Below are 17,582 nucleotides of genomic sequence, written 5' to 3'. Positions count from 1 at the left end.
CTGAAAATAAAACCATAATTACAAAAGTAAAAGGTAGGAAAGAACAGCACAGTGCAGATTGGAAAAAAGAGCTCTTGTAAGTCCTCTCACCTGTAACGTAACTGAGCCATCTGCAACCCATGTGGTCCCTCTTCTGTGTCCTATTTCTAACTCATCATGCAAACCAATAGAGTAGCTTAAACATACACTGTATTTTCGCGCCTGTAACCATTAACAATTTCTTATGGCCTGCAGAGACAACTACTGCTGAAGAATTTTAACTTCCATAAAAAATAAGTATGTAGGTACCCATGATACTGACAATACTGTCTCTAGTGACTTGGGTTTAATGAACAGTCTTTTTATTGAAATTAGTTTCCGGTTCAGGTGCACTACTAAAAGAAATATGAAATTAGAGAACTATTTTAAGAGAAACACACAGCAGTCTATTTAAATGTGTGACCCCACCCCTCACTGAGATTTCTGCTTTAGTGAGTCACACAATGAAAATACTGCAAGAACCCTGCTTATTAGCTGACAAGCCACACTGCTGACATGTTACTCCAGCAGACTGTGAAGTTTAGAGAGAATATGATGATGAAAAATTGTCTACTTCTCCCTTGCAACTGGGATCAACGATCTGTTTTTCTTTGGTTATTCTCTCCTGATGATATGTAGGCAAACCCATTCATCACTATCACTGTTTTCTGTGCAAGTAAGTCCAATGAGGGCTTGATGCAGCAAAAATGAATATATACGTGAAATTAAACAAGCTTTCAACAAAACCAGGATTTTGTGTAAAAGGAAAGTATTTTAAAGTTTTTTCTTTCAATAAGGCTAATCTTTATTTCAGGACATTTAAAAAACAGATATATAGAATAAAATAAAATTCATCCACAATCCTACTCCCTCAGATGTAGACACTATTAAATAAGTGCACATTTATAAAAAGAAAACTAGATTACTCGGATGTAATGAAAAATCAAAAGCGAATTTAGCTTAAAGCTTCAGCGGAAATAAAGATCACAAGGTTGGGATTTCCCTAGCAGTCCAGTGCTAAAGACTTTGTGCTCCCACTGTAGGGGGCTCAGGTTCAATCCCTGGCTGAGGAACTAAGATCTCGTGTGCCATACAGCACAGCCAAAAAATAAAATAAGAATAAATAAAGTAAAATCTCAATTAAAAAAAAAACAGCACAAGGCATTAGCTAGTGAACATCTTAATAACTGAAATGGCCACTGCCTGATTTGACTGAGTCCTTCCCATCACGAGTACCTTCTACCATATATACCAACCTGAACACAGGCGAGGAAGGCAGCCCTTCACCCCAATCTAGATTCTTTTTCTGAAAAACTTCAAACCCATAGAAAAGTTCAGATTAACACAAAATCCTCTAGACTCAACAACTGGCAATGTTTAGCTGCACGTGCGCTTTTTTATTTAACTTTTTGGCCATGCCGCATGGCACTGGGATCTTAGTCTCCCAGGATCAAACCTGCCCTCCTTCAGCAGAAGCGCAGAGTTTTAACCACTGAACCACCCGGGAAGTCCCTGGCCCCACGTGCTTTATCTCTGCCTACTCTTCTGCTGTTCTTTGTTGCTGAATCACTTGAAAGTAAAATACATTTCACCTTGGCTTCAGCACAGATTTCCTAAGGACAAAGACATTCTAAGGGAAAGTATAATATGGACTAACTAATTAATCAAACTGTAATTCTTTCTATGAGGTGACCAAGATAATGGAGTAGATGCATTATTGCGATTAGCCTGAAGTTAATATTAAAGCTTATTTCATTCCTCCCGGGACTCCCTCCTCTTCGAGTTTCTCAACCCAGGCACCACCGACATCTGGGGCCAGGTAATGTTGTGCTGTGGGGACCGTCCCGTATATTGCAGGGTGTTGGGCAGCATCCCTGGCTTCTGCCACAGGAGGCAGGCAGGGTCCACACCTGGCTGCAGCAACTAAAAGCAACTCCAGACGTTTGCTAAGGGTGCCCTGGGAGAAGAGACCCTGCTCTCGAAGAACAAGAGCCGCAAATCCACATGAGAACCAGCAGTTACAGGACAGCACACGCTGATCTGCTGGACACTCACCACGTGGCAGCACGTTCTCAACGCTCTACATCTACGAAATCACTTGAGCGTGATGAGTGTGAGTGTGCTGAATCGTGTCTGACACTTTGCGACTCCATGGACTGCAGCCCGCCAGGCTCCCCTGTCCATGGAATTCTCCAGGCAAGAACACTGGAGGGGGTACTTATTCCCTACTCCAGGGGATCTTCCCAACCCAGGGATTGTCTCGTGTGTCTCCTGCATTGGCAGGTGGACTCTTTACCACCCCATCACCTGGGAAGCCCCGTGAAATCCTTTACACGCTAGAACAATCCTCTGAACTGGGTCTACCTTACAGAGGTGGGAACAGACACAGGGAGGGGAAGAAGTTAATGCCGGGTCACAGAGCCGCTGAGCGGCAGAGCAGGGACTCAAGCTCACCCACAGGCGCCCAATCACACACCTGCACCCAACTGTACCCTCAGACTTACTCACTTCCCGGTGTGGCAGTTTTTCCTTTCCTACTCCTGCTAATCCTCGTGAGTCAATTGTAAAAATCAACCTCCCAGCAGGTTCCAGACCTTTCTGGCCAGCACCTAGCACGTGCTAGCACTCCTGGTCCCCACAGAATCACTGTCCTCTGCCTTGGGAATCACACAAGGTCTGAGCGAGGTTTTGCCCACACTGGCTCTGAGTAGAAAAGGACTCTCATCGATGACTTGCTTCAATCCTAGAAGACCTCACCAACAAGCCAGTGTAGGAAGTCTGCTTACAGCTGTGTCTGGGACACAGCAGGGTAAGCACATCAATGTCAGCTCTTCTGTCCTCACTAGCCGGCTCAGCGGCTCAGCGGCTCAGCGGTAAAGCCGCCACCTGCTGATGGGGAGAGCCAGGTTCAACCCCTGGGTCAGGAAGATCTCCTAGAGAAGGAAACGGCCACCCACTCCAGTATTCCTGCCTGCGAAATCACACAGACAGAGGAGCCTGGCAGGCTACAGTCCATGGGGTGGCCAGAGAGTTGGACACAACTGAGCAACTAAACGACAGCAGCTCTCTCTAGTACATAAGCTGCTTTGTGGGTAGGGACTGTTGTACTAGGTACTCAAGTAGACCCAGTGCTTGGCATATACTAAGTGCTCAAAAAATATTTTCTGAGTAAATCAGTTAACAAACCAAAGAATGACTTCCTGCAAACACTGAAATCCAGGATTTCCCTGGTGGTCCAGTGGTTTAGGTCCGTACTTCCAAGGCAAGTGATGTGGGTTTGCTCCCTGGTCAGGGAGCTATGATCTTATATGCTGCAGAGCAACTAAGCCTGTGCACTGCAGCTACTGAGGCCCACACCACAACGAGAGTCCCCGCCCCGCACTGCAAGACCTCGCACGACGCAACGGGGACCCCCTGCGCTGCAGCTGAGACCCGGCGCAGACAAATAAACAAGTATCTTTTAAAATTAAAAAAGTAAGCTACTGGTGAAAATGAAAAATGTCTTAGAAAAACAAAAACTGAGATCCAACACTTGGCCAATCCTTCTTAGCTGAACCACTATTCTTCATTAAGAGATAACTTTGATGGTGCATACTTCCTTTAACTAGGAAAAAAGTCCATACATGAAATTTAAAAAGGACACAAACAGGTACACTCATATAATGCCAATGATTATTCAAATGGATATAAACTGCTAAACTATTCTCCAAAAAAAAAAAAAAAATCATATGCCTGAAAAATATGTAGAAATTTGAACCCATAATTCATCCTAAGAAAACAACCAGTTGGGTACCCCAAAGAGAGTGTAAAGATGCTCACTACAGTCTTTTTTGTAACACCGAGAACTTGGAAATTTTTTCTGTTTCAGTTTTGTTCTTCTTTACACGTTTTTCAACAGAAGTTCACATATAGGTGAAATAAAGGGGCTTGCTTTCACCGTCATGGAATTAACATACACAGCTGACTACCTGTACTCAGCTCCAAAGATCCACAGCACATGATAAAATGTGTGACTTTGTTGTTGCCCAAGTGTGAACATCACCCAAGTGACCAGTGGCAGGAAGAGGCTTCCTGGTTAGCCAGCAGGGCTGGTCAATGATCCAGCTTCCACATCTTAACTCAGCTTTGGTGTCCCTGGGTGAACGCCAAAGTCGACTGATGGTGTCTGCCAGAGAGGACTGGCAAACTGAGCCCTGCACAGCGGGTCCAAAACACCCTGCTCAGAAAGGTACTCAGACAGGCTGGAATCGCCTTGGAAAGGGGGAGACTGACAGGTAATGGCTGTTCATGTCTAACTGTGTGACACACGATGTGATACAACCACAGCTCCAGGGCTGATGAGGCCCTTGGCAGCAAGGTTTCAAACATCTTCCACAACCTGGAGAAGTTTAATTTATCTTGGAACGTGACCCACCTCTTTGGCATTAGCCTGTCCGCACTTCCCTCCACCTCCTTGCTGTTTAGATAAGCAACTATCTGACGTACTCAAACAGTAACAGTGTCTTTCTAACAACCACACCTACTCATGCAGTGCTCTACTCCACTGAAGAAACCATGGTAACAGGCAATGCTTTTCAAAGTATGGCTGGGAACCTTTGGGGCACCATGACGCTCTCTGGTGGGAGGAGTGCAGAGGGCTATAGCTTAGTACACCCCTGCTGTGGTGTCATCTGTCACTCTGGAGAGCTGTCCTGGCAGGAGAATATCAAATGCCTGCCCCCGGAAGCACACCTCCAGGGCGAGAATGGCCCACATCAAGACCAGGGTCTCTTTGTTGTAGTACCTCGGGTAAGATGAATTGCTCCACAGGCTTGTACCACAGCTTGTTCACCTGCACACCACAGCTCGGAGGACTGAAGCGAGCAATGAAGAGGGCCTCCTACAGATTGGGTGGGGAAAAGACAAGAAGAAATACTTCCCATCAGATGCAGCAAGTTTTCACACAGCTGACATTCTAAATTCTCAGGGGCCCCAACCGTGGCTACTAACATTGTTGTACTGTGGCTGAGGCATCATTTGGGCTTTCCAGGGCAATCATGGTTATTAAGTAAAGCTACTTAAGATCTCCAAGGCTGTCATGAAGTTCTAAAACACTAAATATAATCCACATAACTTAAAAAAAATAAAAACAATACCTTGAAATGAGGAGCATTAAGGGAAGTGTAAGGTGTTAAGTTAAGCGAACTTAGTTACTTAACCCCAAAGGGTTAAGAATAAACTGAAAGATCACAGACTTCTACATAGAACAAAGGTACTCAGGAATCACCCTTCAAAAAGAACCTTTAGAAGAACAAACAGAAACAAAAATGGGAACATTAAAAAAAGGCTGATTCTCATTATGACTGTTGTTTTCTTTGGGTCCTTCCTTTTTGTTTTAGGCAAGAACATCTCCTTATTCTCATAGCTATTCTTAGATACCAATTTGCTACGGGAGATGCTTCTGTTAAAGCTATCAAGACCATGCAGAAGTTCAGAATGAAGGGAATTTAAGCGAATTACGTGTATTTCTTTCATCGACAGTGGTCTATGGCAATGCAGTGGTAATACTTTATACACTGTGACTACCTGTGAACCCACTGGAATCCACCTGAGATCAGACCTTCCTTGAGGACAAAGAGTAACCTCTCCTTGGGTGAAAAAAAAAATATGGCAACTAAAAATTACATCAACATGATAAAAATATTGTACATCTGAATCAAACTACTTGAGTGACAGCTCAGAAAGACTCTAGGGACTTCCCTGGGGGTTCAGTGGCTCAGACTCCATGCTTCCAGAGCAGGGGGCTCAGATCTGGTCCCTGATCAGGGACCTAGATCCCACAGACTGCAACTAAGGCCTGGTGCAGCCAAATAGACAAAGAAATAAAAGAAGCTTAAAGAAAAAAAAACCCACTACATATACTAAGACAATTAATCATGAAAAAAATTCAAGATTGATACTAATTTCTAGGTAAGGTTGACAGGGAATTTCAGAGTACCACTCTTGCTGTTACCTATTTGGGCTTCAGTATCAGTGCAACCTTTAACCACAATAATACATGAACTCCTATACTTCAGTAATAAAGCTCTTTTCCCTAGAGTCATAATGGCTGGAATTGTCACTAAGATTTGCTCCCTCTCTTATTTTTATGTCATTAAGCACATTTGCAAACTGAACAAGTTCTTTAGAGGATAAAGGAATACGACAAACAAAAAATTTAATATTAAATTGATCTGTGTGTTTATTGGTGACTCTGACATTGTATCTCTTAATAACAATCAACCTTAACACAAAACCATTTTTAAACATGCCTAAAATTAAAAGACGCTTACTCTTTGGAAGAAAAGTTATGACCAACCTAGATAGCATATTCAAAAGCAGAGACATTACTTTGCCGACTAAGGTCCATCTAGTCAAGGCTATGGTTTTTCCTGTGGTCATGTATGGATGTGAGAGTTGGCCTGTGAAGAAAGCTGAGCGTGGAAGAATTGATGCTTTTGAACTGTGGTGTTGGAGAAGACTCTTGAGAGTCCCTTGGACTGCAAGGAGATCCAACCAGTCCATTCTAAAGGAGATCAACTCTGGGATTTCTTTGGAAGGAATGATGCTAAAGCTGAAACTCCAGTACTTTGGCCACCTCATGTGAAGAGTTGACTCATTGGAAAAGACTTTGATGCTGGGAGGGATTGGGGGCAGGAGGAGAAGGGGACGACAGAGGATGAGATGGCTGGATAGCATCACGGACTCGATGGACCTGAGTCTGAGTGAACTCCAGGAGTTGGTGATGGACAGGGAGGTCTGGTGTGCTGCGATTCATGGGGTCGCAAAGAGTCGGACACGACTGAGCGACTGAACTGAACTAACTGAACTGAACTGGAATATACACAAAGGACACACACCAGAGGAAAAGCTATAACCAGAAGGTGAGAAAGTCACTGGATCTGCTTCCCTTATTTTTTTTTTTAATGGCTCTTTGTCTGAGGCATACCTCAGGGGGCAACTAAAATTCTGGAGTAAGAACTGCAGTATTTCTGGTTCCAAATCAGAAGACAGAGTAGAGGCAAACACACTGGCTAACAACTGAGGAAGAAAAACCCAGAGAGGGAAGGGTCACAGAGTTCTCAACCCTTCCTATGAGCTCTGTCCTAGTCTGTGGCTAAGTCAGGAAATACACATTTGAAGCAGAATCCGAGCAGCCCATCTAAGTCCAAGAGAACACACTGGAGACGTCAGCTGCTGCTCATTGCAAGGGAGACAGGGTTCAGTGTCTATGCCCAGCAATTTAACTGACGGCTAAAAGAAACGAACAACAAAAGAAACAAAAGAGACCACAGCAAAAATCAACAAAGCCAAAAGCTGGTTCTTTAAAAGGATAAATAAAATTGACAAACCATTAGCCAGACTCTTCAAGAAACAAAGGGAGAAAAATCAAATCAATAAAATTAGACATGAAAATGGAGAGATCACAATAGACAACACAGAAATACAAAGGATCATAAGAGACTACTATCAGCAATTATATGCCAATAAAATGGACAACGTGGAAGAAATGGACAAATTCTTAGAAAAGTACAACTTTCCAAAACTGAACCAGGAAGAAATAGAAAATCTTAACAGACCCATTACAAGCACAGAAATTGAAACTGTAATCAGAAATCTTCCAGCAAACAAAAGCCCAGGTCCAGACGGCTTCACAGCTGAATTCTACTGAAAATTTAGAGAAGAGCTAACACCTATCCTACTCAAACTCTTCCAGAAAATTGCAGAGGAAGGTAAACTTCCAAACTCATTCTATGAGGTCACCATCACCCTAATACCAAAACCTGACAAAGATGCCACACACACAAAAAAAACTACAGGCCAATAGCACTGATGAACATAGATGCAAAAATCCTTAACAAAATTCTAGCAATCAGAAGCCAACAACACATTTAAAAGATCATACACCATGACCAAGTGGGCTTTATCCCAGGGATGCAAGGATTCTTCAATATCTGCAAATCATTGTAATATACCACATTAATAAACTGAAAAATAAAAGCCATATGATTATCTCAATAGATGCAGAGAAAGCCTTTGACAAATTTCAACATCCATTCATGATAAAAACTCTCCAGAAAGCAGGAATAGAAGGAACAAACCTCAACAAATAAAAGCTATATATGACAAACCCACAGCAAACATTATCCTCAATGGTGAAAAACTGAAAGCATTTCCCCTAAAGTCAGGAACAAGACAAGGGTGTCCACTTTCACCGCTACTATTCAACATAGTTTTGGACGTTTTGGCCAAAGCAATCACAGCAGAAAAAGAGATAAAAGGAATCCAAATTGGAAAAGAAGAAGTAAAACTCTCACTGATTGCAGATGACATGATCCTCTACATAGAAACCCCTAAAGACTCCACCAGAAAATTACTACAGTTAATCAATGACTATAGTAAAGTGGCAGGATATAAAATCAACACACAGAAATCCCTTGCATTCCTATACACTAATAATGAGAAAATAGAAAGAGAAATTAAGGAAACAATTCCATTCACCATTGCAACAAAAAGAATAAAATACTTAGGAAAATATCTACCTAAAGAAACAAAAGACCTATATATAGAAAATTGTGAAAGAAATCAAAGAGGACACTAATAGATGGAGAAATATACCATGTTCATGGATCGGAAGAATCAATATAGTGAAAATGAGTATACTACCCAAAGCAATCTACATATTCAATACAATCCCTATCAAGCTACCAGCGGTATTTTTCACAGAGCTAGAACAAATAATCTCACAATTTGTATGGAAATACAAAAAACCTCGAATAGCCAAAGCAATCTTGAGAAAGAAGAATGGAACTGGAGGAATCAACCTGCCTGACTTCAGGCTCTACTACAAAGCCACAGTCATCAAGACAGTATGGTACTGGCACAAAGACAGAAATATAGGTCAATGGAACAAAATAGAAAGCCCAGAGATAAATCCACGCACCTATGGATACCTCATCTTTGACAAAGGAGGCAAGAATATACAATGGAGAAAAGACAATCTCTTTAACAAGTGGTGCTGGGAAAACTGGTCAGCCACTTGTAAAAGAATGAAACTAGAACACTTTCTAACACCGCACACAAAAATAAACTCAAAATGGATCAAAGATCTAAACGTAAGACCAGAAACTATAAAATTCCTAGAGGAGAATATAGGCAAAACACTGACATAAATCACAGCAGGATCCACTATGACCCACCTCCCAGAATATTGGAAATAAAAGCAAAAATAAACAAATGGGACCTAATTAAAATTAAAAGCTTCTGCACAACACAGCAAACTATAAGCAAGGTGAAAAGACAGCCTTCAGAATGGGAGAAAATAATAGCAAACGAAGCAACTGACAAACAGCTAATCTCAAAAATATACAAGCAACTCCTGCAGCTCAATTCCAGAAAAATAAACGACCCAATCAAAATATGGGCCAAAGAACTAAACAGACATTTCTCCAAAGAAGACATACAGATGTCGAACAAACACATGAAAAGATGCTCAACATCACTCACTATCAGAGAAATCAAATCAAAACCACAATGAGGTAACATTTCACGCCAGTCAGAATGGCTATCCAAAAGTCTACAAGCAATAAATGCTGGAGAGGGTGTGGAGAAAAGGGAACTGTCTTACACTGTTGGTGGGAATGCAAACTAGTACAGCCACTATGGAGAAGAGTGTGGAGATTCCTTAAAAAACTGGAAATTGAACTGCCATATGACCCAGCAATCCTACTGCTGGGCATACACACTGAGGAAACCAGAATTGAAAGAGATACGTGTACCCCAATGTTCATCACAGCACTGTTTATAATAGCCAGGACGTGGAAACAACCTAGATGTCCATCAGCAGACGAATGGATAAGAAAGCTGTGGTACATATACACAATGGAGTATTTACTCAGCCATTAAAAAGAATACATTTGAATCAGCTCTAATGAGGTGGATGGAACTGGAGCCTATTATGCAGAGTGAAGTAAGCCAGAAAGAAAAACACCAATACAGTATACTAACGCATATATATGGAATTCAGAAAGATGGTAATGATAATCCTTTATGCGAGACAGCAGAAGAGACACAGATGTATAGAACAGTCTTTTGGACTCTGTGGGAGAGGGCGAGGGTGGGATGATTTAGGAGAATGGCATGGAAACATGTATAATATCAAATGTGAAATGAATCAGCGGTCCAGGTTCGATGCATGATACAGGGTGCTCAGGGCTGGTGCACTGGGATGACCCAGTGGGATGGTACGGGGAAGGAGGTGGGAGGGGGGTTCAGGATGGGGAACACGTGTACACCCATGGTGGATTCATGTTAATGTATAGCAAAACCAATACAATATTATAAAGTAATTAGCCTCCAATTAAAATAAACTTATATTAAAAAAAAAAAACAAAAAACAAAAGCAACTCTCCTCAAAGACTACAACAAGATCCACAATCCTACAATGAATTATTCACAGTATCTAGGATACAATCCAAAGTTACTCAATGTAAAATAAAACAGGAAAATGTTACTGTATGCAAGAGAAAAGGTGATAATCAACAAAGACACGCCAAGATGACTCAAATTTAGTATAGCAGACAGGATTTTAAAGCTGTCATTATAATCTAGGTCAAAGCCACAGAAATAATATGTTCAAAATGAATTTAGAAAAACAGGAAACTTAGAAAAATGGGATATTTTAGAGACAAAGAAACTACACGTAACTGAAATCCCAGAAGGAATGGACAGAAATGGGGCTGGGAAAAAATTTTCTTTAGGAAAAACAGCTAAAAGTTCTATACATTTATTAAAAGACATAAATTTACAGGTTGAAGAAACTTGGCAAACCCTGAGCAGAACACACAAAAGAAAAACCACACCAAGATATAACACAGCCAAACGGCACAAAACCAAGTATGTATAAAGAGAAAGTCTTTAAAGTAGCCAAGACGACTTTTCTCTAATATACGTTTAGCTGTTTAGAGCAAAAATTATAATACTGTGTTGTGGGATTTATAGCACACGTAGATATAAGGCATGTGACAATTATAACAACAAGATGGGGAACAGTAAATGGAATTATATAGTTGCAAGGTTCTTGCATTTTACAGGAAGGGGTGCCATGCTAAAGAAGACGGAAAAAGTTCAGGACATGCACTGTAATTCTTATGTCAACCAGACTGACACAAAATAATAATAGAAAGAGCTGTAGCTAAAAGGAAAATAGAAATATTAAAATGGAATTCTAAAAAATACTCAACCCAAAAGAGGTAGAAAAGGAAGAAAAGAGAAACAAAAAAACACAGGGTAAATAGAAAACAAACAGCAAAAAGAAAAACTGAAATCCAACCACTTTAGTAATTGCCTTAAGTATAAATGGAAAAAATAGCCCTTGTAAATAGCAGAGATTCTCAGACTAGATAAAAAGGAATACCTAACTATATGCTACCCATAAGAAACACAATTTCCAGCCATATATAAAAAGAATTAATACATCATGATCAAGAAGAATAGCAAGTTGCTTTAATACTGCGAAGTTAATAAATGCAACTCAACCACAATAAAAGAAAGGGGAAAAACCCTGGAAACATCCCTGTTGCCCATCAACGGAACAGATAAATACTATGTATTGTTGGAATATAACTTAGCAATTAAAAGAAGGAAAAGGAAAAATCTGCTGATACATACAACATGGATGAGTTTCAAAAACATCACGTTGAATAAAAGAAGCCTTACTCCAAAGAGTGCTTAGCATATGCTTCTATTTATAAATGAACTCCTACAAAAGGCAACACTGGCCCATGGTTAAAAAAAATGAGAACAGTGATCGCCTCTAGGGAATGGGGCAGGGTGACAGGAGCCTGGATCACACAGGCTTCTGTAGCTCACGCACATTGCACTCTGATTTTCTTAAACCAGAAACAAATATTAAAATCTAGTTAATGATAAGCACACTGAAGGGTTTAGGGCTGAAACATTATTGAAGCCTGCGAGTTAATCTAAAACACATTTTTTTATTTCGGCTGGGCTGTGCAGCGTGTGGGATCTCAGTTACCTGACCAGGAACGAAACCTGTGTGCCCTGAATTGGAAGTGCACAGTCTTAACAACTAGGCCACAACTTTTTAGGAAAGTCCCTAAAATATACGTATTTTTTAAAAGATAGTTCGATGAATGACTATGGATGTCATAAAGCAAATAGAGCAAAACGTTAACTACTGTAGAATTTACGTGGTGGATATATGGCGTGCGTGCGTGCTTAGTTACTTCCGTCACGTCCGACTCTCTGCGACCCCGTGGACCATGGCCCGCCAGGCTCCTCTGTCCCTGGGAGTCTCCAGGCAAGAATACTGGAGTGGGGCGCCATTTCCTCCTCCAGGGAGAAAGTATGAAGTGAGTGAGGTGAAATTGCTCAGTCGTGTCCGACTCTGCGACCCCATGGACTGTAGCCCACCAGGCTCCTCCATCCATGGGGTTTTCCAGGGAAGAGTACTGGAGTGGAGTGCCACTTCCTTCTCCGGATATATAGCACTCACTGTATAATTCTTTTAAGATTTCTATAGCTTAAAATCCAGGGACAGATCTTTTCAAATACAATGCCTTGCTACACTCCTTCAGACAAACTCTCAACAAATTTGAGGAAACAAATGGGTTTCCTCAAATATCAGAAACAGTAACCCCAGCTGTTTTAAACTTTTATTTCCTCTATGCTTTTATTATAAAGAAGATGTGATGTATCTGTTAGCCTGTATTATGGTGACAGACTTTTAGGGTTGGAAAGAAGAGGCAATCATACTTGCTTACACCTACGAGTCCCAAATATGTAATACTCATCAACAGCTTTTTAGATTCCTTAGGCTTTCAGGGATTTTAGGCTGGAAATTTCTAATCTGGTCCAACTCCTCCTTTCCTGGGTATAGCATGTTTATTCATCAGTAGTGTCTTCTCAAACCAGCATTATAATACATTACACTACAACGTGTCTAATCATCAGGGAAGACAGGTGGAAGTCTCCCAACCTACGCACAGCCACAAGGAAAAAGCTGATGATTTTGAAAAATAAAAATGGGGAAAAGCATGTACAAAGCAGTGCATACCTCCTGTTCTGCCTGATAAAGCTTGACAGTGATGTTCCTCTGGAAACCCACATCGCCGGCGTCGTAAAACACCCCAAGACTCGTAATAACGATTGGATAGAGAACCCGGAAGCTTACGCTGACAACTCGGTCCTCAGAGAGCCCTGATGAAGTGTCTTCCGAAAGACTGAACGCTTCAATCTCCTGATTCAGAACTAAGGAAGTAATAATGAGAAAAGGCGTTTTACACAATCAAACACATCTTTTACTTTACCAATATGAAGTGCGCTTGATAGCAAACTCTAGATTTGTTAACATAATTCTTTCACAAATGGCAATACATTTTTAAAGTGCTTCAGAAATACCACTGCTTTCAGAAAAAAAAATATTTTTTAAGAACAAAATTTTTGGCCACATCTTAGCAAAACAATTATTAGAGGTACTTTTAATAAACTTTTGCATATGCGTATGTGCCTCTGTATGTATGAACACTATAGGGGAATATTAAACTTAAAGATTGGATAAATGGGGAAAGGTTGGATAAGTGGGGATATTAAAAACAGTACTAACTGCAGTCATAAATAATGAGTACGTTTAGTCTTGCTCTGCAAATTCCAAAAATCCTACTGCGCGTTGAGCAATTTTTGTGATGTCAGGCAGTTATCACTGTACAAAAGTAACTGAAATCAATTCAAATAGCACTGAAAAACTCTAGCCATATAATATTGACAAAGATAAACACATTAAGCACAGCATTTCTGACCACCTACTATGTGCCACACACCATCAGATTTAATCTTTACAACTACCCTATGTGGTTGTGTCATTACCTCCAAGTTTACAGAGTCAGAAAATGAGCTCCAGAGATGTATCTGATTAAGGTCACAGAAAGTGACAGAGCAGAAATCAAACCCGTATCTACTGACTTCAGATTCAGTGCTCTTTCTATTCCCCCAGAGTCTAATCAATGACAAAAGCAGGCCTTTGGGGATAACTTTCTCAGCTACCATAAATTAATCAGGACAGACTACATGAAACAGTTAATATGGCTGAAAATACCAATGCCAGCTTGAGAAATAATCTAAAAACTTATTTTAAAAGATTATTCTACATTCTTTGTATGTTTCAGAGCTATGATTTTCCAACTCTGCAGGTCACACAGTCCCTGATGCAGGTCCTATTAGTTAAAAAAATTTGCACACATACTCATATTTATAAAATATACATGCATGGTCAATGTATTCAATATTAATTAAGGTTACATTTTATTTTCAGATAAGCAGAAATTCTGTTTCCTTCCCACACTCCAGAGGATCATTTGGATCCCTACCTTAGAGTTCCTAGCGTGCTATTTTACGCTTAGTAGCTGCTCAATAAAATATGACTAAATAGAACTGTTGGCTCCTCCCCACTTACAAACACGAGCAGGCAGGAAAAAAGGAGCATTAGATTTTGTCATGGGTTGGGGCAAGCACTGGACAGTCTAGACTTCAAATATACTGGAAAATAACAAAAATTTTTCTCTTTAATATTTTCAGTAAATAGGGTATCCAAAGTGAAGCACATCTATTAAAGATTATAACATACATATATTTATAAAATATACACATATTGTGTCAAGACATTCAATATTAATAAAGATTACATTTTATTTTCAGATACACAGAAATTCTGTTTTCTTCCCACACTTACCCAAATGATCCACTAGACTGTGGGAAGAAAACAGAATTTCTGTGTATCTGAAAATAAAATGTAATCTTATTAATACTGACAGTATTAACTTAATACTGTCAGTATTAATCTTAATACTGACAATATGTATGTATTTTATAAATGGGAATGTGTAAATAAAATTATAACTATCTAGAAAAATTATTTTCTATCTAAAACAAATGTACCTTGAACTTCAAGCCACCTGGACACAAGATAGCCTGCTGCTCTGATAATCCTATTAATCAAACTTCTATACATCCAGGGTATCATGATGATTAATGTTCATGATGACCTTAAGGTACTGAGATAAATCTAAATGCCATTTAAATTAAAGCGACAAAATTAGATTCTAAATACTAATTTCAGTTCAGTTCAGTCGCTCAGTCGTGTCCGACTCTTTGCGACCCCATGAATCGCAGCACGCCAGGCCTCCCTGTCCAACCCCCGGAGTTCATCGAGTCAGTAGCTATACCTATTTTTACAAATTGGTAACCTAAAATATTATATACATGAAAATTTCCTATTAATGAAAATCTCCACTCCTTTACTATTAATTAATAACAGCACTTAAAATAATAGAAAGTCTGGTTAAAGGTTTCTTTAAATTTGGCTTGGCCTGGATTTGAATTTCAAACATAATCTGTTCTCTAACATCATTAGTAATACCATATTTTTTTTAGGTTCACGGTCCCTTTGGGATCTCAGCGACTGTTAAAGGACCCTCTCCCCAGAAAAACACAATTATACATAAAACTTTATTTACAATGTTAACTAAATTCATAGACACCCTAAGTAAGAAACATCTGTTTTACAATACAGACTTGAAAATATGGTCCAATTTATTTAAAAAGCGGATTACAGGCCAATTTTATAAAAAGGTGGGTTTTTAAAAAGTAACAGTATTAAACACTGAACATATCCCAGAACTAAATACTTCCTATGTATCAACTTACTTCATCCTCATGTCCGTCCAGTTTACAGATCACGACACTGAGGTTGCAAGTGGTAAATAACTGTTTGAGGGTCATACAGCTAGGAAATGGCACAGCCGGAGAAGGCAATGGCACCCCACTCCAATACTCTTGCCTGGAAAATCCCATGGACAGAGGAGCCTGGTGGGCTGCAGTCCATGGGGTCGCTAAGAGTTGGACACAACTGATCGACTTCACTTTCACTTTTCACTTTCATGCACTGGAGAAGGAAATGGCAACCCACGCCAGTGTTCTTGCCTGGAGAATCCCAGGGACGGGGGAGCCTGGTGGGCTGCCGTCTGTGGGGTTGCACAGGGTCGGACACGACTGATGTGACGTAGCAGCAGATTTAAAGCCAGGAAGCCTGACTACAGAGCTGTACTCCTAACCATTACTCTGCTGCTACCGACACAGGCAAGGTACACACGTGACAGATCTTAAAACACCTGAAGTCATAATCAGTAGATTCAAGATGTGGGGAAGTTTAAAGTCCCTCAGAACCAGAGCTGAACATAAGAGGAAATGCTAATAAATACAGGTATAAAGTTACCACCTTCCTAAAACTGTTTCCCTGGCAACACAGAGAGCCTAATTAGGACCACCTGTCTTTAATCTCATCAGAGCTCCCACAAATTTTTAACTGTAAGGAAAAAAAGAAAATTATTGCGTTTTTATTTATTTGATTACTATTTCTTTTGTACCTTAGGCAATAGTTCTTAGAGAAAGGTGATTCATAAGATCTGTATCAAGGCTATTATAAATCAACAGGCTGGTGAAATTAGCAGTTTTCTGTTAAGTTTAAACTTTACTAACTCAGGATTTATCTACACACAAGGAATTTCCAGGTGCGTGGGAACCATACTGAAAAATAAACTCTCCTGGATCCTAAAATCATATATATGTTCATAAGGAATCTTCACAGATGTGCAAAGTGGTTAGCCTGTCAGAAAGGATGAAAGATAAATTTCGATTAAAGTTTGATTTTATTCTGCCAAAAATGGACTGCCTTACTATTCATCTCAACAACTCTTCCTTAACATCAAATTTGTACAGTAGTTCCCCGGCCCTTAACTGCAGTTCCACTTTCCCAAATTTTCAGTTATCTACATTTAACTACGGTCCAAAAACATTCAATGAAAAATTCCAGAAATAATTCATAAGTTTTAAACTGCGGGCCCTTCTGAGCAGCATGATGAAATTTAGAGCCATCCAGCTTGGTCCTGCCTGGTACATGACTCATCCTTGTCCAGCACATCCCACCCATTAGGCGCGCAGCAGCCGCCTGGGTTATCTGGTCAACCATCCACACATTGCAGTGCTGGTGTTCAAGTGACCCTTATTTTATGAGCAGTGGTGCTGGCAACTCAGATGTGCCAAATGGAAGCCAGAAAGTGCTTCCTTTAGGTGAAAAAGTGAAAGCTCTCCACTGAATAAGGGAAGAAAAAAAATCACAGTTGAAGTTGCTAAGATCTACCATAAGAACAATAGTGCATCTGTGAAACTGTGAAGGAGGAAAAAGAAATTTGTGTTAATTTTGCTGGCACAATTCAAACTGCCGAAATTACGGCCACATGTGATAAGTGCTTAGTTATATGGAAAAAGCATTAAATTTGTACAGTAAGATACTCTGAGAGATCACACTCACGTAACTTTTATTATAGTATGTTGTTATAACTGTTGTTACTACTAACTGTTGTTAATCTCTTTCTGTGCCTAATTTATAAATTAAACTGTATCACAGCTATGGATGAACAGGGAAAAACAGTATACATAGGATTCAGTTCTATGCATGATTTCAGGCATCC

General features: G+C 40.1%; 1 protein-coding gene across 3 annotated transcripts in view; it reads right to left on the bottom strand.

Moving 5' to 3' along the window:
- Positions 1-17,582, bottom strand: part of B3GALNT2 (beta-1,3-N-acetylgalactosaminyltransferase 2) — a 62,246-nt gene that overhangs the window by 26,115 nt on the left and 18,549 nt on the right. For 2 of the 3 annotated variants that reach the window (XM_018042268.1, XM_018042270.1), the window contains exons 4-5: positions 13,115-13,308; positions 4,802-4,897 (exon numbers count right to left, since the gene is read on the bottom strand). In XM_018042268.1, coding sequence (XP_017897757.1) covers positions 4,802-4,897; positions 13,115-13,308 — 290 coding nt within the window. The remainder of the gene's footprint in view (positions 1-4,801; positions 4,898-13,114; positions 13,309-17,582) is intronic. The other variant, XM_018042269.1, reaches the window with a different exon arrangement.

This window comes from Capra hircus, chromosome 28, assembly GCF_001704415.2.
Source record: "Capra hircus breed San Clemente chromosome 28, ASM170441v1, whole genome shotgun sequence".
NCBI lineage: Eukaryota > Metazoa > Chordata > Mammalia > Artiodactyla > Bovidae > Capra > Capra hircus.
This window is presented reverse-complemented; position numbering and strand designations above follow the sequence as displayed.